The sequence below is a fragment of the Acromyrmex echinatior genome, chromosome 2 (genome assembly GCF_024713525.1).
Source record: "Acromyrmex echinatior isolate Ae372 chromosome 2, ASM2471352v2, whole genome shotgun sequence".
Classification (NCBI taxonomy): domain Eukaryota; kingdom Metazoa; phylum Arthropoda; class Insecta; order Hymenoptera; family Formicidae; genus Acromyrmex; species Acromyrmex echinatior.
The window spans coordinates 20,135,494-20,160,564 of NC_141853.1; the positions used below are offsets into that span (position 1 = coordinate 20,135,494).

At 32.6% G+C, this 25,071-nt stretch overlaps 1 protein-coding gene across 3 annotated transcripts in view; it reads left to right on the forward strand.

Annotated features, from left to right (window-relative positions):
* Asap (ArfGAP domain of ASAP) overlaps positions 1-25,071 on the forward strand; it is a 60,071-nt gene that overhangs the window by 17,378 nt on the left and 17,622 nt on the right. For all 3 annotated transcript variants that reach the window (XM_087416886.1, XM_011051989.2, XM_011051990.2), the window contains 2 exons: positions 12,964-13,036; positions 23,696-23,841. In XM_087416886.1, coding sequence (XP_087273012.1) covers positions 12,964-13,036; positions 23,696-23,841 — 219 coding nt within the window. The remainder of the gene's footprint in view (positions 1-12,963; positions 13,037-23,695; positions 23,842-25,071) is intronic.

The window sequence follows — 25,071 nt, forward strand, 5'->3', positions numbered from 1 at the left end:
ATGTTTAAAATATTGAAGTCTGTATAAAAAAATTTGGTTCGTTATTTTTGGCAAAAATGTTACTGATATACATTTCTTATACAAAATATTTAATTGTCTGATATTATTTAATTAAGATATTATACTTTTTATATTATTAAGTAACTAATTATAATAATAATTGCTCGTTGATATTGATCATAAAATATTACAAAAGATCAATAAAAAATTTTATTTTGAGAAACTGACAAAATAAAAACCTCGATGTTACAAATCAATGTTTAGAAATATTTAAACACATCAATACTAAATGGCAGTTTAAAAAATTAATTATATATAATCAAAAAATTGAAAAATAATAAATTTGACACAACACAAAATTGACACTCCGAATAAATGCAATGTCAGGTAATGTAAGGGAATTTCAATTTAAATGTGTTATTCTCATTAAGGGCTGATCTTCATAATAAGAACCTCAAATGTATAATTCAGAGACACAATTCTGCATTATAATTTCGACCTATCGTCTCGGTCACAAAAAATGACCGTGTGTCATTATCCGTATATCTCTCAGAAATAATTCGGCATAATTCAATCTTTGGTTCGTCCGTTACTGTACAAAGCTCACGCATTCAACTATACAAAAAAAAAAGCGATTATTTAACCGAACGATTTAACGAGTTAACGAGTTAACTGAAAAACATTCATTTTTCCAGTGAAATACTAAAAGAAAAAGAAGAAGAAAGAAAAATGCACGAGAACCGCGCGATTGTTAACATCGTATTATCTTGTGGTTTATTATTAGTGCAATCGCCTTCCTTTCGTCGAAGACAGCCGATAACAGGTCTCAAAGAATCGTCCAACTAAAGAACGTTGCAACTAAAGAAACAGACTTTGAAGAAAAAAGTTATTAAAAATTTCTTAGAAGAAAAATAATAGGGAAAAAATGATTTTGCTAAAGCATTTAAAAATTTAACTTTAAATATAGATCTGGAAATAATTTTGTCGGATTATAAAAATAATTATTATACATAGGAATCTCAAGCAAGATGAACAATACTGCAAAAATTTTTAATATTTTAGTAACCAGTTTGAATGTTCTATGATTTCAATGTTTCAACAAAATTACTTTCATATCTGTATCTAGCTAAATTTTTTAATATCTTTAGATTCAGTAAAACCGTTTTTTCTGATTTTATCATCTATTTTATCTCTTAAAATTTTAATTATTATAACAAATCATTACTTTCAAGTATTAATTGTGATGAAAGTGAAGATGTAATGAAAATGTAGATCTCACTTAATGTGGAATAAAACAGATCGTATAACGAATTCAATTGGACACACTTAGTGCACACTGCACATTAAATGTACACAGATTGACGTACAACGTGTTTATAATATAAATATAGAAACAGAAAACCTTCAATATATTTAATTATGTTATTAAATAAAATATATATTTTATATTTGCAATTTACATAGATTAAATCGTTGTACAATGGCTTTAATATGCACTATTGTATCCAATCGAATTTGCTAATATTTATATTAAAAATAATAAAGTATACTATTTCTGATAAACAACTTTATCAGATATCAATGTTTATCAGAGTAAAATGTTACAATAATCGAATGGTTTGGTTCAACTACATTATTTTATTGCATCAATCAAGGATTTGTTTGCTCATATCCAAACAAAAAATTAATTTATTCAATTAAATGAGTTTCTCAGTGTATAACAAAATATGCATTGATAATGAAATCTTAAATATAACGCACTTATTAAAATATGAAATATTTAATTTTTTGATGGAATGGTCAATATACATTCTGCTCTGTCGACATCACTAATATGACAAGCATGTCTCTAATCGATAAACGGTGAATAGGTCCCAGTCGAATATATCCAGCAATAAAAGAGGCGTAATTCGTGCGCAGTGTCCTCGAAATTGATTCAGGTATATCGCGTAATTGAATGTTAAATTAGGCGCTAACTGGATGATCCAGTCCAATGTATATAGGAACCAGAGTGGGAGGAATAGAGCAGGCTGTGCCAACAAGAAATTGATTTAATTTACATAGATCTGCAATAAGTACATCTGCATTTTGGCTATGAAATCGAATGAATTATTTATAATAGTAAATAGTATATATCTATAACGTAACATTTTGTATCAACAAAAATATGTTATATATCGTTCTCTCTCCTTATCGAGATTCAATTTCTAAGTTATAAATTAATTAAGCATTGATTGCATTCAACGTCTTCACTCGAACGTATGAAAGTATATTAAAATAACGAAGGATACTGATGTGTATAAATAACTAATAAGTTTACTTTAATTCTCATTGGAATTTCCTGCGATTCACAGTTCGAACTTTGGAATTGGCCTATAAATATTAGACTAGTTGATAACTTCGGGATTTGTTAGCGAGTTTTATCTCAGAGATTGCAGTAAATATATTTACACAGAGCACATGGAGAACGCTTATCATTTAGTATATCAGTATGCGGTTAATTGTACTCTCGTTTTTTTTTTCGCTGTTTGAGCGCAACGCCAAATAAAATTTACAACTAATGAATATAATAAATTATTTTACGAAGTATATTGCACAGAATATATGACACAAATACCGATACCTGATATTTGAATTTCAATTACAGAAGATTCTTTGATGCTTTTGGGATCGATTTTCCTTAAATAATCTTTTTTATAAACTATATATTGACTTAAATATTTTTTAAATATTTTACAATTCACATTATGTATATCTCCAATTTTGTACATCTTTAATTTTGTTATTATTGTTATTTATCTTTTCATAAATTGATACGTTTACAAAATTATGTTAAAATACTCAAGAACATTCTGTATTGTCGTTTGTCACATTTTTTAAGATTTCTTTTGTTATGATATTTGTTATGATCGTATGATATTTTAAGTGTATCTCTTTGGTTTTCAAATTTAGAACTGAAAGCTGTAGTTTACATTACCAGATTAATATTTCAGCGTTAATTAGTCCCAGAAATTGCCACGATGATAGAAATATTTTGATGCTACTATTTCCCATTTATTTATTATGCATCGTTGTCGCGTTCTATGAATAATAACGCAATTTACTTGTAAACTTCTATCGCTTTCCGACATTTTCAACGTTTGTCTAAAGACATACATGTGTCAAACGTATTTATTGATGTAAACAAGAGCTTAGACATGTGTCTATACACGGAAAAATACATACTGTACATAAGTAATTACTTATTTCAAGTGTCTCAAAAGTCTTATGTGTTTATACATCTTTATACATCTATTATAAGTTCATTAGAAATTGAGTAATCACTTTTCTTAGCAATAGAATGATGTTTTTCTGTATGTACGTGCCAAGTATGTATTTGCCTAACATTTTGCCAAAAGTGTTACAACCCGTGTGATAGAAAACAAGAAGTTTTAGATTTAATTATAACAATTTAAAAAAAATAATTTATGATCTTAGAAAAATTCATTAGAAAATAGTTTTGAAAAAATTTACATGAAATCAAATTACAAAAATTTATGATGTTTGTATAATTATAAACAATTATAATTTTTAATTTTTTAATATTTTTCTAAAATTAAGTTCCCACATCAGATTTTTTTGATTAATTTAACATTGGTTTGATATAAAACTTATTTATATTATAATATTCTCTGTAACTTTTTTAGTTTACATAACATTTTATTTTTTATCTCTCTCTCTCTCTCTCTCTCTACATAAAAAAATCTGCTTCTTCTAACACGATTGTGTATTTCATTTTTTTACACATTTGAGTTATGTCTTTTGTCTTTGGCTTTACACGCGTTGAGTTTTGGTTTCGATACAATAACCTCTCGCAGCTATCCCTGCAGCATTTTTCCCCCCAAGACCGCACGCTTCCCCGACAGATTAACCCTTCAACGGAGCGGAAACGTGAACGCACGCTTTGACATCGGAAATTTTTTTTTCGCGCGAAACAGCGCGAGCGAATTCTTTGAGCGTGTAGCTGGAAAAGCCAACGTTCGCTTACGTCTAATAAACTGTAAAAATTTGAAATGTGTCTAAGATGACTCCAGAAATATACCTACACGTATATTTAAATCTATTTATAATTATAAGAAATAGGAGACTGTTTTGAAGATTTATTAGATGTTTGTAGATAGCTTTAAATATAGTAATTTTTAAATTAATGCAAACGAAAAGAATTGACTAATTTCATAACAAAAATCTATTGATTCATATCATATAAAGTCTGTTCTTTACTCTTAAACTAAATTGCACTAGAACACTCTTTCTCACTTTCGCCAAATATTGAAATATATCTACCTTACTTTAATACACTTTTCCAAAAGTATACAGTTCAACCACAGCAGACCCTTTGGGTATAGTAACTGCGATTTGAACTATTTATCTATCTGAATTGATCGTTCTCGAAACTTTAATTGTTAATAACTTTTTAAATGAAGGTGTGCAAACGAAACTATATCGATTGAGACTAGTTAAATCTAATTTGTTCGTAGTTGGGAAGATAGTAAAATTAACTCCCACAAAATTGTTTTTTAAATAATTTTTACCAGAATTGTGCAAACAAAAATTCGAAATGTACCTATATATGCAAACGACAAACAATCGAATGAGCTACAAAAAGTTAATTTTTTTCAAAAGTTAAGAGATTTTACACAAGGGGTCCTTTTTTGTTGAAAAAGACAATTTTTTTTTGCAAAAAGATCAAAAAACTCAAAGTAGCCCTTTTAGGATATTTCCTGCAAAAAAATTCCATATTTTTTTTTTTTTTTTTTTTAAGAAAGTCGAAACATCGCTCTAATAGGACTGGTTCTTTTACTTCAGTGAAACACGATACGAAAGCCAGCCGCGAAATTCGATCCAATGCATTTTTTTTTCCGCTGGCACGGAGCTAGTTGCTTTACATCGCACCATTGTTGAAAAATGGTGTCGATGCATGGCTCCATGCATGCGTCGCAAACGCGTGTGCGTACGTTTCTCCGCTCCGCCTCATTCGAGCCTCTGGAATTCGCGGACGCGACGTTCTCGCGCGAGCTATTGCCAGGCAAGTCGCATTCCGGCGGCGATCACGTTTGCAAGCGAGAAAACCGCCGCGGGAATCGTTTTCAGGTCGTACGTCGTACCGCAGGTTTATCTACCCGGCAGCAACATGAAGAACACGATGAGTCTCGTCACCGTCCGACGTCCGCGTCATTTCTGCGACGCGTCGGAAATATACGCCGTAGGCGGCGTCGTTAAGGATTTTTAACGCTCGCGTAATCCCGCGGCCGACGACGACGACGATGATGATGATGATGATGATGATGATGATGATGATCCTGCTAATCCTTTCCGCACTGTCGCGAGACGCGCATTTCGATCGTATTTCCACTCAGATGCGATCGTACGCACTGAGAAAAAATATACTAAATTTTAATAAATACATATTTGAGCACACATTTGAGTGCCAATAAAACATTTAGTAATAATAATTAGTAATAACGGTAAATAAATATTTATTCAATAAAAAATGATTATTAAATCAAATTAATGATTCTTATATCAAATAAATATATCTTTACATTTAGTAAATATTTAGTTGATACTATTCAAATAAGTAATTTATTAAAATTTAGAATTCTTTTTTCAGTGCAGTAATATCACTTCAACGTTCGATTACGATGGTTTCTTTTTCGTCGTAAAATACTGCGTTATTTTTTATTTTAGCAATGCTGTCTTATTACGTGTTAAAACTTGTGATGTTAAAACTTGAGATGTATACCTATATCTCGACCGATAAATCAAGTTATATATAAAAGTTTTAACTATAACTGTGTCGATTACACGTGTTCTCCTTCTATAAATTCCAGGCTTGGATAGGAAATAAAATGTAAATTTCATTACGTACGATATTTCCGCATTGCGTCTGCACGACAAAAAAAACTTTTCTCGTGAAGTAGCGGGAAAACGGTTCAGCACCTACTAAGAAAAATACTGTGTATGTGTACGTATTGAACGCGAGGCACGCGACACGATGAGGACGAGAGTCTGGATCATTAATTGCGCTTTGTAAGGCTCGCACAAAGCGGAATCATGCGCGATTTATCGTCTAATGTACAATAAAGGCCGTCTGGTGTACCGGCATGAGGGTGTTCTCAAGTGATTTGCGAGAAAAACACTTTTCACGACACATTGTACGGCACACGTTGCTGGCATACATTCGACGCACGAGCAGATAGAAGCACACACGAGAATTATGGATGTAACTCGAGGGAAAGTTTCCTGGGTCGAAACTTTGCGAAACTTCCAATATCGTCCTCGACTGCACAATACGTTTTATATTATGTTGCAACGAAGGATAGTTTCGGAGTTGCTCCTTAATCTCTCCAACGGTTACATACGTAGAGGATGAATCTGTTTTACTCATAGTTGCTAACTCAATTTGATAATAGAAACATAAAAGCCCTTATTCAGTAATAACTGTAACGATATCGTTATATTGTTATAAGCAGCTTTTTTTACTATGTATATGTATAAAACTTGTGCAACGACAATGTAACGATACAGTTACTGTTATAAAAGTTATAGAATGGGGGTCATAAGGTGTGGAATCTTATATTTTTCATAGAATGTATCGAATATCAGTTGCGATCGAAAAATATTTCTCGTCGTGGTTTAATTAGAAATTTTATGCTTATTTAATAAACATATATTAAGATAGGCTCCATTCATAGCAAAAGTATACAAAATATCATTTATGTCTTGTTACAAATTTTGTTCATGTTTTGCTCTATGCTTAAAATTTCCAAAGATTCTCTTGTAAGTATTATATACGATTTTATCCTTAGAATGCTATCAATATATAAATTTTACGTAGAAGTGAGCGAGGTCATTGAGCACTATGTCTGTGATTAGAGATTATCAGGAGATCTAATCTATTATATTAAAAGCTATGATAAATGGAGATAAGCTTTTAAAACTCTGTTATAAATTAGTTTAGATGCTTTAGATCAATATTGTAATAGAGAGTGTAATAAGTAATTTTAATTATTGCGCAGTTTTGTATTATATATATATATTTTTTATTTAAATATATATATTATGAGAAAGTATACACAATACATACATAATAAAAATTGAATTACTTGTATTATTTCGAGATTGAATTTGATAGTGAGGTTACTCTTTCTTTCCTCTGAAGTTAATAATTAAGTTATTTGTGTTTTAAAAGTAGAGATTATAAATATTTTCATCATTAAAAATGAAAAATATGAAAAACTTGTGTTATTTTAATCAAGAGTGGCCTATTTCCTTGTACATAAAATTTACGTATCGATAACAATACTGTCACTCAATAGCGGCAGTATTCTTGAAGTGTTAAACAAGTTCTATAATAATATACACAATCCAAATAATGTAATTCTATCTTTTTCATAATTTAAGGATTAATAAAATTAATCGCAGATTTCAAAGAATGAAACTTAAGTGAATTCTAATATATAGAGAGAAAGAAAAAAATTTTCAAAGAACATTTAATTTTAAAGCTTAATAACAGAATACAGAATATAATATAATAATAAAAACATGAAATTACTTGAGAAATTTTTAATGAAAGAAATACCAGTTACATTGTTACGTCAGACCATTCCGGAATATATTTTTGCTGTGACTACATATAAGGCTATGCCACACAGGCGATCGATTTCCGAGACATCCAGTATACTGACCATATGCTGCCCGGCTTCTCTGCCAGCGGCGTAAACCTTTACGCGTACGTGCTCGTAGCGTGCATTAATTAGCGAGAGAGGTAATTACAGCTGGGGATGCGAGGTTACGCAGGCACGCGGGTGCCATCGTGGCTAATTATTGGCCGGTGAGACGCGAGACGCGTGCCTGTACTGCTTATCTTTGATTCACACGAGAAGGCACTTGCTTTGTCGTACACGAAACCTAATTGCACTGTAAAAAGAAATGTGTTTAAATTTTTATTTTCTAAAACTAAAAATTATTGAAGTCACCCTGAAAAAAAGTGTTTAATTTTAAGACATTAAAATGTTTTATATTACTTGACTCCATTTTTTTTTAAACACTTAAAGATGTTTGTCGAACACAAAACCTAATTGCGCTGTAAAAAGAAATGTGTTTTATTTTTATCCTCATTTTTCAAACACTTAAAAATGTTTTAGTTTTAAACTTTTTCAATAGACAAAACACTACGTATTTGAATTTAAAATACTATTTTAAATCTAAACATGTAATGTTTTGATTATTTAAACTTTTAGTACAGTTATTTTCGCACGATGATTCTCACGATGATTAAGAGATTCTGATCAAAAAGTTTGATCAGTGAGTCATTTATTACGCTCGTGAAATAGTGAATTCAAACGATAGGAAGAGATATGAAGCCCTCATCCCCCTACTATGAATCACAATTCTGAAATATCTTCTCGATTAATCAAATTTCTCATTTATCATTGTTATCTTTACAGTACTTTAACAATAATTATTATTTATTATTAATATTGTACATCTCATCATGTTATTATTATATTATAAGAAACAATTTTCTTTATCTTATTTTTTCATAATAAAAAAAAAATTCATTTTGCAAGCGTATAATTTTCTTTAAGTCTCTAATTTTATAAGAATTTTTGAAAAACAAATGTCTCGGTATGGGAATCTCTCTTGTTAAATTCACAAGTATTCCTTAACAATATACTTGCGTGCGAGCACGTAAGACAACATAAGGTCCACATCCCAAAGGCACATACACACACAATTATCTTCCCGGTTCTCTCGTCCGGTTCCGGGGATAGGAAGGGAGACGAGAGGGAAAAAAAGAGAGGTCGCGCGGGCGTGGTGGAGGCGAGAATACCGATCCCGACGAAGCTGAGAGTCGTTTTGCTCTATGGGCTCGTGCGCGGCCTTCTCTGAGAGCCTCAAGGACGGCGAAACACATCGCCGTAGTCGCGGCCAGTTGCCCCGACCCGAATGCCGCCGAGGGGCTCCAACCGGCAAGGCCGACCGGCAACGTATTCTATTTCTCTTTCGTTCGGATTTTTTTTTTTTTCTATCGTGCCGTGTGGACGAAAATAATTGCATTGGATAGGCATCACGCCCACATTCGCGCTTTCCCGATGAGAGTTTAGTCACATATGAAAAGTTACTAGTTAAAGAGAATGGTTATTAATAGATTAGATATTGTGTGTGTGTTAGATACGAATGACACAATATTAAAAAGAAAATCGAAGAGATTCGATTTTTCAAACAATTAAAGAAACTACTCGCGTGTCTTTTTTGCGAGTCTTAAAGTTGAAAAACTTATTCCAGTTTTCCTTAAGAAATAATATCACGCATGTCGTAAATTATCTATAAAAATTCTCATAATGTATTCTCAATAATATTTTCTTTACAAACTTTTAACTAAACTCTTTCAAATTAGGATGATTTCTAATATCTGTATTCATAGTCAGACATTATATTTAAGGAAGGAATTAAATATAAGGCCTGAACTATGAATACGAGCATAAATAAGAACAAAAAATTGAAGGGGATATTTCTTGATTTATTTTAGGATAAAAAGATCCTATGAACATATGTCTTAAACTACTTCGTACAGTATGATTATCCGTAATATGAATGGGTATATTTTATACACATGCCCCTGATGAATGTAAAAATATTTTATCGGTATTAAAAAAAATATAACGTACATCAAATTTGAATATATCTCTAAGTGTTCTTCAGATTTGAGAAAATTTTCATTTTTTTCTTAATAATAAATTAGAAACAAGATCGTCATATGAATAACTCCATTAATGTTCACTAATGTTTCTACCAACCATGTAGATTATAACTTTAATTTTACAATTAATTTAACTTACTATTCATCTTTTTCTAATTCTTAAAATAAAGATTTTCTAATTCTTAAAGATAAAGAGTTTATTGAACTTAGATTAAAATTAAACCACATTGATAGAAACGGATATAAATAAGAGAAGCGTCACTTACAGTCAAATAAGCGAGATGTTGGACTAATACATCTATATATGAATTTAAATAAATTGAATTTAATTAAATAAATTTCAGATATATCAATTTTGACACCCTATATTTTGAAAATGAAGTAATTTAAGACATATGTTCACACATAGGACCTTTTCTTCCTAAAGTAAGTCGAGAAATCACTTTTAATTATTTGTACTTAGGAATTACCTTCTATATTATTTGTTATATTATTTTAATAATTCCGTATTTGAGAGGTGCGATCAAGAATGAAAGAGCACGTATTTCGGAGGAATTCCCGTGAGATATGAATCGTCCGTGTTGGACATTCGGATATAATTGCGTCGGCAAATGAATGCGTTAATAATTTTGTGCGGTTCGCGAACCTCTGCGTCTGTTCATTATATGCTGCACATTAAATTTGTTCGTCGCGTCGTGTCGTACCGTGCGTTAATCACGCGCGTGTTCCTTACACTCGCTCGCTTATTAAACTCTTATCGGTATTTGTCGTTGTCGAACGATGCTATTTCAGTACAACATCCCCGTCGTTTTTATTATTCGTACGTGGCACGAATTCCCGGTGCGTCCAGACACTCTCGATCATTGCTCGATGTTTTTTCTTCTTTTTGCTTAGTTTCCTTCATCTTTTTCTCTTATAGATTTCATATTGTCCCCTTTTTTGTTCTTTTGCTTTCCATTCGCGTGCGATTTGTTTCGCGCGCTACAGGGATGGAGTCGATATACAATAAGTATAAGTGCGATGCCTTTTTTTTTTTAAATTTATATCTTCGGTGGAGAATTTTGTACTTATTGTTAGTTAATCGATGTGTCAATTCATGTGTCTTTTATTTTACATATTTATTTTTCTTAAATAATTAGGTACAGTTTAGTCTTTTTAGATGCAATGCGTTTGCATATCCAAAATTTTTTTCAGAGAGGTTATCATTTTGTTATCACATAGCAATTTTTTGCATTAATGAATTGCTTTTTTACATGTTAGAGCTTAGAATGTCTCCTCTTCTTCTTAAATGGAAAAATATTACATTTGTAAATCATAACTTTTATTTATTTATTTATTTTTTTCTGAAGAAAATATAAACAAAATACAATTATTAAAAATGAAATGTATAGCTTTTTAATATTGCTATTTATTATTACAAAATATTATGATCATTTTTCTGAAAAAACAAATTTAAAAAAAAATCACAAAAAGCCTATTGTATGAGAAACATTGCTGAATATTATAAAAAGAAAAAAGGAATTATGAATAAGAGAAACAAAATAATTTAATATAATTTACAAAATTATGTTATGACTATTTTTTTTTCAAAGCGTATTAACATAGGATTCATAGGATGCATTTAAGGAACGCGCTATCAGCGCCATTTGTATAATACTACTCTTGTCTCATGTCTAATGGACAATGAAGATAGAATGACACAAATAGCATCTTCCCGAATGCAGCCAATAATCAAAGATAAAAAGTTGTAGAAGTAAAAAAGTAAAAAATTGAGTCAAATATAAAGTCGTATTTCTTTATAACTAAAATTTTACGAAGGGAGTTGAACCTTCCAAATGCTCCCCTGCTCCAAGATAATTTTCCAACGTGTTTTTATACTGTGAAAATAAATTAGATGAACGTATGTGTAGAAGAGATTATTTGATTGTTGTGTCAAGTATTTTATTTTTAACATCTGTACTTCGCACACCTCACCTTGCTTCTATTTTTTTCCATTCGCATTGAAATAAAGTGCGACGCGACCGTGAGCGCCGATTTGACCTACAAAGATGCAACAACGATGAGTGATGCATCATACGTGAATGCGAGACAGGTATGATTCAAACATCACAGCTCAGATAAAAGGCTAAATATATATCGTCAGCATATCTTCTCGTTGTCAAATGAAGTAAATAAACGAACGGCGACCGCCTTAGGATTTAGGATCGCATTTTAGCGATTTGAACTTGCAATAAAATTACAGCTGGTAATCATCTTACGAGCGTAATGTTTTACTCATATCTTTAGTCCCTCCTCTATTAGCAAAGCTGATAAAAGCGGCTTAAAGCACATAGGGAGCTTAAAGCTAACCGAACATCCGGATTCACGAATCCGTAACGAATTTGGGTGAAAGACACATCCGGATTTATGACTTCCGCAGAAATTCGGGATGTATTTTGCGTGAAATTTGAATATTTCAATTGGTATTTATTTACAATTTTCTCTGAAATCTTACAAAAGAATTCATATTTGAAAGATGTTTGAAAAATGACACTACTGATATAATTGAAATTTTACGAAAAAGATATTAAAGTTATTAATATCTTAAGTGTCTTATATTTTAATGTGCCTTGTGATTTAAATATCTCTTAAAATTTCATTAATATTGAAATGTGCGAAATTTCTGAAATTAATTCCATTGCGAGTTAAATTCTTAATATTTTTATTATCGAGTTAGAAATTTTTCAGGTTAAATATTTTTTAATTTTGTTACAATTTTTAAAGCGTTATCAGTTAGTAAAGATACAGGTTGCGTTTCAGAAACGCACTTTCAGTGTTAATGCGTCATTCTATCTTTAACGTTCATTAGATACGAAATAAGCATAAAATTTGCTGATAACGTTGAAAACGCGCTCCTAGAATGCGACCACAATTCTTGTGTAAACAAATGAAAAAATGAAATTATGGAAATGTATTTTTTTTATTCTATCGTCATTTTTAATATTCTCAAAATATTTACATAAATTAAAATAATAAAATCTTAGAGTGTATCCTTTACCAGAAGAAAGATCATTTAATATATTTTATATTTATGTTACTTGTACGATACGTAACTGCTTATTAAAATGCAAGACCGATCGCATTAACAATCTGACACAAAATTTCGTAAACGTGGCTCAAGAAATTATCATTTTACTAGCTTATTTTATTGTATTATCATTATTATTTTCTTCTTTCAGACCTTGGACTTCGATAGGGATGGTCTTACGAAGTTGAAGAAGGCTATCAAGGCTATCCACAACTCCGGAAACGGTGAGTTGAGTACCATCGTAAATTTTCATTATACTTGCGCCTTGATTTTACGATTGCGAGAATAACAGTCAATTATCTCTTAAAAGATGAAATTGACTTTCGGCACAGAACATAAAACGAACTGTCGTTGGTACAAATAAAAATAAAATAAGTAAAATTATATCTTATGTGACATATATGTATAATACATTCGAGTTTTATTGTTAAATTTTAAGGACGAGTTCTTTAATTTCAATTTAATTAGATTCTTTCTTGATTTAATAAAGATTCTATCATTCTTTTCTTATTCTATTTATTTTTTATAGAAATTGTATAAAAAAAGTGTCTCCGGCACCTCACGTTTAAATGTTCTATAAAAATTCTTCGCATTATCCTTCGATGATTCTGATGTACATAAATCAACTTGAGGTTGTAAAAAATCTCTACCATATATATAGGGTATGACCATTTATTTTATCATCTTGGATAGACTCATATGTATAAAATAGCATTATTAATACTGATAATGGCGATCGAACGTTATGTTAAACATATCAGCAACAACTATTACATCCTGTGATAAAAATGAATAGTTGATATGTAATTTTGTCTATCTCTTTTTATGCATATATATAATATATAACAATAAAAATATTGAATTAATCTAACCGAGAGAAACAAAATCTAACACGATTTCAACAAAAATTAGAACCTGAATGAAAGAATCTTCTCGTGTCTTTTTATAATAAAAGTACATTCACATATTCCAATACATTAGAGAACTATCTAATTTTTTCTTAATATTTTCTTAAATTTTAACATTTTGATTAAATTGAACTTGCATACTGATTTATGAAAGTTAAACAATGGCTCAATGGAAAAAAAAGAAAGAAGGATAGAGCGACAGAGGACATTGGGTTTATGAAATATGGGACTATGGGAGTGCACACACACGACATTTCAAGACAAACTGGGCGTTTACTTGCCGCATACGTTTTTCCGGGCCATCCTACAGGGAACGTAATGCTACGTGCTCTAATCTTACGGGCGTCGGTCCGGATTTTTATTGCACTCGAATGGACAAGACGCGTCGAGTTCAACATCCTAAAGGTCTATAGACTTGGACTGAGAAACCCTGAGCTGTGCGCGCTGACTTTTACGGGTCGGGTTCGCCGCCGGCTTTCCGCCACTTCTCCATCGAGCAGACAGATCGATTTCTCCGGCGCCCCTTTGTTTCCTCGACCAGGCCATCCTGCGAGAGTCTGCTTGGGGGCTCATATACCGAATGTCTCGCGTGGAGTCTGCGATCGGCATCTTTACGACCGTTGTTGTATTGTTCGCGCCCGCAGTCTATGAACAAGCGGGCGATCAATAATGTGTCGTTGTCAACGTCGATACATCATATAACGCTCGCGAAGAAACATAAGAACACAGTTATTATACTGCTTGATTTATTCATGTGCACGATACGTGGCGGACATACAAAATATCGTCACAGTACTTTAGAATATTTATATTTCCTGATAAAACTTACAAACAAGTTTGCAACATCGATATTTTTATCATGTGTAGGTGTTAAAAATCCCGTTGTTTCTATCGTGTAAACTTGTAATATATTTCTGCTTTGGAGCAAATAAATGCTGGAGCGCGTCAAACCGTTTTATAAACTCGCGTGTGCGGAATGGTCGAAGTTACGTGACTTATCGAATTTAATATGTTCATTTGTTGTGTATAACGCATTTTTTTTTGCGCATTAGTTTTTTATGCGTGCGTTACATGTACTTATTTATAAATTTTGTTATGAAAGGATTATCGTAGGTTGTATAATCTCGCGTCATCCTCAGTACAAGAATAGCAATAAGCTGCACGCACATTGCACACACGTTTTAAATAATATATCTTATCGTAACTGATGTAACATTACATCGTCCGAGATATATATGGACACAACGTTCTTGCTATAAATATCTAAAAATATCTAAAAATTTAGAGAGACACACTTGAAAATAATTTTATTGGATCATCAAAATAATTATGTAAGAAATTCAAGCATAATTAGCAATATTGCAAAAAGTTTTAACTTGAAAAGTTTTAACAAAAAGTTTTCTAACTTGAGCGTCCTACATAATTATTTTAATAATCCAAAAAAATTATTTTCAGGTCTGTATCTAGCTAAATTTTTAGGTATTTTAACAAACTCGATTTCTCAGAAAGGATTTCTAATAACAAGACAAAGTATTATTGACGTTGTTCTTATTGCAACTTTATACGGGATAAAAATAAAATAATATTAAAATTGGATCAATATTTCTTATTCTTCCCACTCGAATTAAATAAGATTGACTTATTGTCTTGAGATAGGCGTAACACATACAAATTTAAGTTTATACATTCTTATACGTTCAAAATAAATCTTCACTCAATGTTATAATATAACGTATGCTAGTATCGGCGCAAAACCGATATGCTTGATACTTTATTCTAAATTTAAGATTTTTTATTTAAGAATAATATTCTTCTTTCAACAACAAATACGATTGCCTCTATACCGATCCTATTTTGATAGACCAAAGAATTAATAGCATTGAATTCAGAAATCTTTTCTATGAGCTCGTCCTTCCCATGTAATTATTAATTCTTTTTTTTATTCCTTTTATATTAAATCTTTGGCCTGTGTTACACCTCTCTCACATGTGGTGCTGATTCTTTAATTGCCACAAACAGGGAGTTTTTTAATGCCGTTTCCGAATAGCGGATTTTTCGAAAGGTGTTTCTATGATCAAGGATACTCTCGAGAGGTTGTCGGCCTTTTCTGAGAGGAGCGTAAATATTTTGGTTCCTACCAGAATCGGACCCGGGACTTCTGGCATGATAATGCACTGTCTGCCACACTTCCGCTTGTAATTATGAATTAAAGATCATAAATGTACTCATATTTCAATCTCAAGTAATTTACAAACGTAATTTATGTACGCAATTTACAAACAAAGTCGTATTTAATTTTTCGCATATCGAAAATTAGTGTTAATTAAATATAATTCGCATTGACAGAAAATGGCGAGATATTGCTGACTTGAGTGTTTCTAAAATAGGAATGAAACGGCAACGCGTGCCGGACTACGTTCTCGCATTAGCCGCGAGACTAATGAGAGATTAAAGCGGCGTTTCCTTTCCACTGTGGATCGATAACGCTCGCATTATTCCGCGAAAGTTGCGTGTTCAGGCCGCTCCTTCGTTTTCCACGGCAAAGCGTCTTCCGTTATATCTAATTTCTGTTCTCCAGCGAATTCTCGAGCATGAATCCCTCTCTTTAAAATCGCTTTAAAAAGTCTTACTTCGAATTTACGTATTTCTGCGGATCATCTCTAGAAACTTGTCCATACCCGGATTACAGCAAAGTGTTCATTTGAGACCGCCCGTTTGCAAATATTATCTCAGCGCGAGGCAAGCCTGAGCAAACATTCCGGAGATGTTGTTCTTTCTGAATTGGACTTTGAGTTACGGATCTTTCGTGACGCAATGAGCAGGTAGTCGCGTGAAATTGCTTCCTCAGATCGCGAAACGCCGTTGAAGACTTTGCAACCACGTGGTAGGATACTGCTGTAATTGTCGGGAGTCGCGGACGACCTGTAATTATATCGTGTAATGGAAAGACGCCTCGTGGGAGCCTAGGATCATAAACCTGTCTTTTGACGATGAGAAAGCTTTTATTTCTGTCATATTCTCTAAATGAACCGTGGCGACACACGCATGTAATGTTTCATTAAAATATTCTATTAGGTGTTGGAATTAATTCGTAGCGTTTTTTAATGAAAGAATGTTATTTATTTCACATGAGCATTAAAAAATACATTAATGAAAGTACTTCCCATCACTTGTAAAACGCTACGAATTAATTCCTACACCTAATAGATAATAAATATGTCTGTTTATTTGATTGCTTGCTATTTAAAAAAATTTATTTGTTAGCATCTATATATAATATTTTACATGATGTAATATTATTATACTATGATATCCTTAATTGAGAACATACGAATATGAATTGTTTTAATTCAAATATTTAATTCTTTATAACTCTTATAGTTTGCTGACGTTTCTGTGAAACCCTGTAACGAAGTATTGTAATAATTTTCCAGAAAGATAAAAAGCAAAAGATATAAAATGTAAAGTTTATTTGCCAGAACTTATCGTAAATTTCCTCAATGTCATTATCGACAAAGAAGCCTTAAAATGTATAACTTGTGTTCCATTCAATAGAGAAGTTCGAAGAATAATACTCAATTTTACTTTGCAAGAAGCTTCATAAAATCTAATGACTAATTTAATCTGAAGTATTAAATAGTATTATTAAATAGTTTATTAAAATAAAATTTCGTTATGTCTTCAAGTTTATAGACAATTTGTCTCTCATTTTACTATTATAATTTTATCGTTTATCTTTGTGCTCAGTGCAACCCTTTCTTTACCGCAACCTCTTCATCGCCCACGTCACGAAGATTCTCGTCTTCTTCATCGTTATGCTTCATTAGCTTGTAATCACAGGAAATCTGCTCTACGCTAATTATCACCTTATCTGCCTCGTATATATATCGCATTGCTTCTATTAAGATTGTTATTACAGTTTTTTTTTTAAATAAATTATAAAATATCGCTTGCAATCAACGTGAAAGAAAATGAACTAATTGTAACAATGAATAACTGATGAACTCTTTTCTTATTCTATATACATGATTTAGTATAATTATAGTTTTTTTAATGTACATGATTACGTAATATTTAATTATAGTAATATAATTTTTTAAGTTATAGTTAATTATTGTAATTATTTTAATATACCTTTTTATTAAAGGTATTAGATTTTATATTTCTCTATTTACACAAACGTCGATAACATTGATTACAAAAATGTAATTCTAGAAATTAAATAACAATGTCAGCGAAAATAAAAGCTATTCAGCGAAGGAAATAAATTACTTAGCAGTATTTTCGTAGGGTTAACAAAACGTCACTCGCACTACTTTACAGAAATAATCGCAGAACAACGAATCCCTGTCACGCGCGATCGGAACGCAATGTATTAAATATCCGTGTTTGTTCATCCGCGGTGCGTTGTATTTTTTTACGAGTCCGGGCGACTCTCGGGTCATTTTTCACCCGTCGATCGACCCCTGGAAATCGCGACTCCATCTGTATCGGACCGGTCAGCATTATTTCCGTGTCGGGCCACAATGGACCACTTTTCTCCCGGTATCGTTCCGCCATGTCCGATTTCGCCTCTCGCTCGCGGTTTTTTTTTCTGTCAATTATCCATCCTTTCTCTCTGTTTCTTTCTCTTGTCTCCGACCACTGCCAACCGCTACCTGACGATAGGACAGGATGTACCGCTCCGAATACCCCGGGCGCAAATCGCATTCCGTGACGCGTGTTGTCCCTTGGAGACAATGGGCCTGCGGGAGCACTCATGCGCCCCGATATTCACGAAACTTTCGAGCGGAAGTGCTTCGTCGACACAACAGATAGCGGCAACATGATATTTAATCGTTCTAGAAATGTTGCTAAATTTTGGAAAAAATTAGCAATGAAATACACACACACACACACACACACACACACACACACACACACACACACACATATATATATATTTTCGAAAAAACCTGAAATGTTCGATATGATCTGACTTTTTTCGATATAGATCAATTTTTAAATATTTCAGCAAAACTGTTTCACGTGTGTGTGTGTATATATATATATATATATTTCAACAAATCTGTTTCCATATACACACACGTATATATACATACGTGTGTGTGTATATGGAAACAGGTTTGCTGAAATATTTAAAAAATCTATATCAAAAAAAGTCAGATGATATCTGACATTTTAGGTTTTTTCGAAATTTCATTTTCTTGAATGGCAAAATTAAGTATAATATACTATGTGATACGAACTCTTATACTAAAACGTCTTTGTATATTTCTAAAAATGAAAATAATCAAGATTTTTACGTATTATGTTTTTTAAATGTCATTTTGTTTTTTTGTTTTTGTAAATTGAAAGATGAAATTTGATGAAAAGTATTTTTTAAAATATGTTTTCTGATAAGTCCCACTGTTGTTCATGGTTTTAATGTTATCTCCTGCTCTATTTCAATAGCTTTTAATCTATCACCAATATTTTTCTATACTTTTCATAATAGAATATCGCTCATTAATCTCTCTTATTGTCATTTCTTTTCTTGTTTCTACTTTCATGTTCTTTTCCTCCTATTTTGTCTCGTATTTTTTTCGTGTTCATCAGAAACCAAATCTCATTAATTCCTATATTTATACGGGTTTCCGATACCTCTTACATGACATACAACAAATTAACGTATGAAACAATCAGCTTTAAAACAAGAAACTTCAAACTTACAATTTAAAGAATAATAAATACTGTTTACATTGATGAATTAAAAAAAAATTGAAATTCGACATTCTTACATATAACTAATTGAAATTAACTTCGTGTCGGTATAAACAATAAAATGCATAATAGCACAAACAATGCTTCTCTTATTCTCAATATGAAAAGATTTCGATTCTCTTGTGAAGGTAGATTTGCCAGTGGCTTGACAAATTGAAATGCTACCATATGCATTTAAAATTATAAACAATCCGATATCTCGCTGCCTCGATCTGTCGCTGTCCGTGCCACTCGATTTTTTCCTCTACAAATCTAAAAACAACTTTATTTGACCATTAAAATAATTATTCAGGATGCTCAAGCGCATGATAACGCTGTAAAAAATTTGGTTATTCTAGCAACAAGTTGCAACGTTTGAACGTTCTACATAATTATTTTGGTAGTACAACAAAATTATTTTCAGATCTGTGTCTATTTAAATTTTTAGATACTTTAGCAGAAACTGTTCTTTCCGTATATATAAATTTATATTTAAAAAAACCATCGCTCAAAAACCGTGTAATTATAGAAGTATATTATAAATATCTTTTTCGAGATGAAAAATTATTCTTATTAGCAAATGTAGAACTTGCAACGCATATTTTGTGGATACTTGCTCTTCTCCCAGAGCTGATGCGCGCTCGTGAAAAGATTCAATTCCAGATATATCCCGTGGTAATACCGCGTTCGTGCGATGTCGCGCGATTGAAATATTTTAGTGGCAATGCATTAGCGTTTCCAGAGCCATGAAAAAGCCACGGTGCCGCTAGGCCGCGGGATCTCGCGCGGTTTCTGAAGGCTTCCGCGTAATTTCCCAGCGAAGACGACGACGCGAAGAGCAATGGGGCGCGAGACCGATAAATTTTACGGAGAGGCAAGAATGGAGGAAACGTTAACAGGCGCGTGTGAATGTCGACAGAATGTCCGCGCGATGTTATGTATCCCCTTCTGATAAACTCACTCGACTAGGACTTCTCTCGTAAAGTGTGCTCTGTAAAGAAGAGACATATAAAAGACGAGCATAGTCGATGCGAGAGGAAGGAACATCGAAATGCGCAATCGGAAGTTTGATTTATAGAATCATAATACGCTATCGCAATACATTGTCGCGTTTTGCACGAACAAGGGCTTTAAAGGGATCCTGAAGTCGTCTGTTTTTACCGATTATTTTTCCTTTATATGTAAATTAAAAAATCCTTTTTCACAATTAAAGTATAAACGATAATGCAGTTCAAATCGGTCGACTTCATGCCAAAAACGAAAAAAATTGAAAAATTATAGTTTTTTATCGGCTTCTGGCCGTATAAAATAATCTTGGTTTGAACTGTAGATATTACATGAACAAACAAGGTTGAGTTCTTAAAATTATTAGATATCTAATATGAAAGATTAATTATAAAATTTATATGTATGTGTGCGTGCGATATTAATGTAATAATGTGTAATGATGTATCAGTGACACATAAATTGTATAGATCCTACTGAGTCACTAAAATAGTTATTATTCTAAATTCATTCTACCCCTTAAGATCTGTTTTTTTATTTCTCTACTAGATTACACTACGATTCTCTTTCTCGCTTTCGTTAAATATCAAATATACATCTATATATCTAATATATATATATATCTCATTTTAAGTTCAAAAAGTGTACACTACTTCAGACACAGAAAACAGACCTTTAGTTTCCCTTTGTTATGGAGACGCCACATTTTACTCGCCAGTTTAATGACGAGACCGGAATCTATCGGTGTCCGCGTAACTACGTTTCACATTTTAAAACAGGTGCGATATAGCCGCTTTCGTGGCATTTTCGATGAAAGGGACTCTTTTTACAATGTAATGTAATTGAAAGTTTCATCCACCGGAAGCGAACGAATTCTCGCCAGCTCATCCACTCTACTGGATGGACCATGATTATACTTGTAGCATCGCAGCCACGGGTGAATTGAACATCACTTCGCGACACAAGGGACAATACCTTTTATTCTCTCTTTTCCCCTCGTCCTTTAGTGCATCCTGTTGAGAAGTTTCTCTCGACTAATGAAATTTCTCTCGAGAGGAAGGATGCGTTCCCTTTGGTCGAGCGATAAACGCCTTTCGACATTGCTCGGAGTCAATCAGATTGCAGTCTCCTCCAATGGGGAAAGAGCATGGTCGGATATTGAATGGAAGAAAGTTTTGGAACAAGTTGAAAGGGAAATTGAAGCGTCGAAACACGAGCGGAACAAAGGATTTGACGATTTTCTAAACGTACGGTAACATCGTTCTTATTGCAGATAGAAAATGTCTTTACAGAAAGAACTATTTTGCTGAAGGATCTAAAAATTTTACTAGATACAAATTTGAAAATAATTTTATTAGACCATTAAACTATAAATTATGTGGAACTCAAATTAGTTGCTAGAAAGTTAAAACTTTTTATGGCATTGCTTATATGATGCTTCAGATTTCTACGCAACTATTTTGATGATCCAACAAAATTATTTTCAGATTTGTACTTAGGTAAATTTTTAGATCCTTCAGTAAAATTATTCTTTCCGTCTTGTTAGGACATTGAAATTGAATAAAATAAAACAAGATTTGTAAAATATTAAAAAAATGAGTTATCTTATACGTTCTGTATTCGTTAAAAATTATAAAACTATAAAGTTTACCTTACAAGAATAAAAGTGAGGAGCTATTTTATTGCAAACCTGTAGAGTGTTAAAACTCGCGTAAGTGCGCAAGTCCCCGATAAAACTAAACGATATCCCCATTGGAAAAAAAACGGAAGCCATTCTCTTTCGAGCCGGACGCGGAACGTTTTTATTTTCACTTCGTTTTGTGGTCGAGCGAGGTTCCACAGCTCTCGGTCATGTACGATACGAGAGCCGATATCGGTCGAGAAACTTTACAGGAAGAGGGAAAGGCAAGAACAGCGGGCAAAGTCGAGAAAGGAGCAGAGAGAGAGAGAGAGAGAGAGAGAGAGAGAGAGAGAGAAGGATTATTGATATATATATATATATATATTGGAAAATGGGTTTCCTGCGGCCTGAGATTGCGGTCGCGAAATTCAGGAAGCGGAAGAGATGAGGAGAAGAGAGAGAAGAAAGAGGAACCGCTTCGGCGTCTCGCGAACCGCAAAACGAGAGATCGCGGCGTTTATCGTAGAGAATGCATTTCGCATTTACGTAGCGCAACCTTGCCAAGGCTTTCGCGTAATTCGAGGCGTACAAGTGGAGAATGCAGGAATCCGTGCAGTAATATCTTACGATAGGAAAGAGTTAAATTACTCGTTTCTCTTTCTCTCTCTCTCTCGCAATCACCTGCATTCACGGAGATGCAACGCAGGATGCTCGCGGAAAAAATTGCGGGCTGGCTAAGGAATTAATTGCGATTGCGAGCATTTAATAGTATAACAGCGCGGCAACTTAATCGCTCGCACGAATGTTTGTTGCTGAATTAATATTCGCGTGATGCCTGCGTAGAAAATTTATGAAATTCCAAGTGGCGATCCCGAGTGGAAAACGGCATCGCGGGCTTCAATAAATAATGTGATATAATTATGCATGAAGGGAAATGTGTATATCTCACAGGAATGCGGGAAAGCAATTACAATATTTTAAATTTGTAGAATTTAGAGCTGTTATGTGTCATTTTGTATTATTTTGTTATAATACAAACATTCATGTAAAAACATTGATGCGAATTTTTAATTCTTTAATGTCACTGGTATTATATTCGATTTTCTTTTTTCAATGCTTTTTCATTGCTTATTTGTTACTAATAAAGATATATATATACATTTGCTTGTTATGTTCTTTTATGTCTCATGTTTCGATTGAAAAAAAATTCTGTACAATATATTTGTTTTTAAAAAATTATAAACAATCAAATTAGGTTGAGTATGCTATTATAGCTTAGTTATTTCCATACAATGAAAAAACTTACTAAATCTTAATACATATTTCTTTGAATAGTACTAATTAAACATTAACTTTCAATAAACAAATATTTAATGAAAATAAAAAATGATAGAAGTTAATGGTTCCTCCATAAAATAAATATATGTTTGCATTTAGTATAAATATTTAATTTGAACAAATATTTTTTAAGATTTGTTTTTTTCAATATAGTGTAGTATCAAAGAATTAATATTAAGAATATAAATACGATTGAAAAAAGATGTTTATTCATGATAATGGAACATTATATGTTACACTTAAATTAACGGGATTATGTCTTTTTCCAGCTCATGTGGATAACGAGGTGTACTTAGGAAGAGCGTTGGAGAGACTCGGCGACGCTGCGCTAAAGGAACAAGAACCGGACATAGGCGCGGCGTTTCTCAAATTCGCGGTGGTTACGAAAGAATTGAGTGCCCTCATGAAAACCCTGGTACGTGCAAAATCCTACAAGCGAAATTTGTGTCAACATATGCGGATCACGGAATATTTCGTGCTTTTATTCCTGATGATTCTTCGTGACGCACGGAATATTCCGGTTCTTGTCGTTTTTAACCACGTATTTCACGTGACGGTGAATAAAATTCTCGGTAATTAATAAGAATAAATTAAAAAAGGATTTTGCTAAAAGCGTTGAAAGCATAATGTAGTTAAGTAATCGCATTGTGGGCGTGATAAAAATATGAAAAACTTCTAAGAGGCACGTTACACTGTTAAATCTGTCGTTTCAAATTTAATTCAATTTTAACTCCATTGTTTTAATATAAAATAACGATATATTAAGTAAGAGCAATAGCGACTTACATTAGATTAAATTTGGCACTGTAGAGTTAATAGCGTATACTTTAAAAAGTATCGGATATGGATTTAACACCTAACGCTATCTGTAATTCTCATTATGTTGGTATTAATATTAACACCTACATGGTCAGAATATTCTGATTGAAAATGGATCAATTGGAAGATTCTGATTACATTCAGAATTCTGATTACATTATCTAGAATTTTATTAGATTTAATCAGAAAATTCTGATTTGTCCATTTTCCACCAGAAGCAAAATTCTAATTAATCCAATCAGACATTTTTCTGGATTTAACATTGTGTTTTAAATTCACACCGTGATATTAACACCAACACAGTGAGAATTATATAAACACCGCATGGTATTAAATTCACATATTCCGATATTTTTTAGAGTGTAACATCCGAAGAAAAATTCTTCAAAATTACAAACATGCGCTGTTGATACCTTCACCCGACGTGTCGCAACTTTTACAATTCATCGACGTGGATATATTAAAACGATGCCCGTAAACGCGTCCTCGATGCGCCGTGCACGCGTTATTGGAAAAATCTCTTCACGGTCCATCGTCACTGATGGCAACGACCTACACGTAGCCTGACGTAGTACGCTCATCCCGTACGTTAACGTACGCGCAAGAATAGAATTTCTAAACCAGAAACGATCAATATAAAACGCGTGTACCGGCATGCGCAACGAAATAAAATTTCGCGCTCACGAGTTGTGGAAACTGTCGATTGCACGAGACTTTCGCGAGTTAGTGGCTGATGGTACGCTCGAGGAAGAACTGACCGTCGACCGCGTTTTCTCATCCGAGGACATATGGCATTCGCAGCACTCGTTCCGTCAGAAAAGCGAAT